Below are 1,083 nucleotides of genomic sequence, written 5' to 3'. Positions count from 1 at the left end.
CACACCTCTCACACACCTCTCACAGACACCTCTCACAGACACCTCTCACAGACACCTCTCACAGACACCTCTCACACCTCTCACAGACACCTCTCACACCTCTCACACACTTCCTTTCGTCACAGCAGATGCATTCATGTTTCTATGATTTTCGGTGGTTTCTATGATTTTAGATTTTTTTCTGTGTGCTGCTCGAGGGGCGGGAACCTTTAAAGATGTTGTTGTACTAACAGTCTAAATGCACTGACCCCGCCCCCCTCGCCCGCCCTTCAGGCGCCCAGCGTCCTGGCGAGCTCCGGCAGCTCTGAGGAGGACCTCCTCGCCAACTGGCAGCGCATGTTTGTGGAGAAGATGGCGCCGACGTGCGACGGCTCCATGGTTCACCGCACGGCGTTCAGCAGCCAGACGGCTCAGGAGCTGCAGAGACGGAGGCCCACGCCAGGAGGTGGGACCTCCTCTTCCTCTGACCGCCACAGAGCGGCGTACTCGGACGGCGAGGAGGGCTCGTCGGCGCGGAGCTGGACGCCGAGCCGCGGCTCCAGCCTCGACACCGACACCGACACTGAGCCTCGGCCCGGCAGGAAGGGGCGCTACGGCGGCGATGGCTCCACAGAGGAGGGCGAGAGGCTGCTGATGAACCTGGAGGACGATGGCGGCAGTGGGGACACAGCGGTCACCGTGGCGACCAGCCCCGCCGACACCCGCAGGAAGGAGTTAGAGGAAGAGGAGGAGGAGGAGGAAGAGGAGGAGAGCTCCACGGAGGAGAGAGACGTCCTCCCCCACGACCTGCCCGTCATCTCGCCCCGCCTCCTTGACTACGACCCCGCCCTCGCCGCCGCCCCGCAGCGTCCGCAGAAGAGCCCGAAGAGGATGGGCGTGCACCACCTGCACCGCAAAGACAGCCTGACCCGAGCCCAGGAGCAAGGCACGCTGCTGGACTGACCCCGCCCCCAACGCTGACCCGCCCGCCACAGAGGTCAGAGGTCACGCCCATCCAGGAGATAGCCATGCTCTACTGTATGCTGCCGAGCACACGTGTGTGTGTGTGTGTGTGTGTGTGTGTGTGTGTGTGTGTGTGCACTG

General features: G+C 63.2%; 1 protein-coding gene across 1 annotated transcript; it reads left to right on the top strand.

The window, feature by feature from the left end:
- Positions 1-233: 233 nt before the first annotated feature.
- On the top strand, positions 234-1,059 carry LOC121938968 (tight junction-associated protein 1-like; the record flags this gene model as incomplete). The annotated part of the gene is made up of 1 exon (XM_042482117.1): positions 234-1,059. A coding segment is annotated over one exon (709 nt), but the record flags the coding sequence as incomplete, so codon positions are not given.
- Positions 1,060-1,083: the final 24 nt, after the last annotated feature.

This window comes from Plectropomus leopardus, unplaced genomic scaffold (assembly GCF_008729295.1).
Source record: "Plectropomus leopardus isolate mb unplaced genomic scaffold, YSFRI_Pleo_2.0 unplaced_scaffold3899, whole genome shotgun sequence".
NCBI lineage: Eukaryota > Metazoa > Chordata > Actinopteri > Perciformes > Serranidae > Plectropomus > Plectropomus leopardus.
This window is presented reverse-complemented; position numbering and strand designations above follow the sequence as displayed.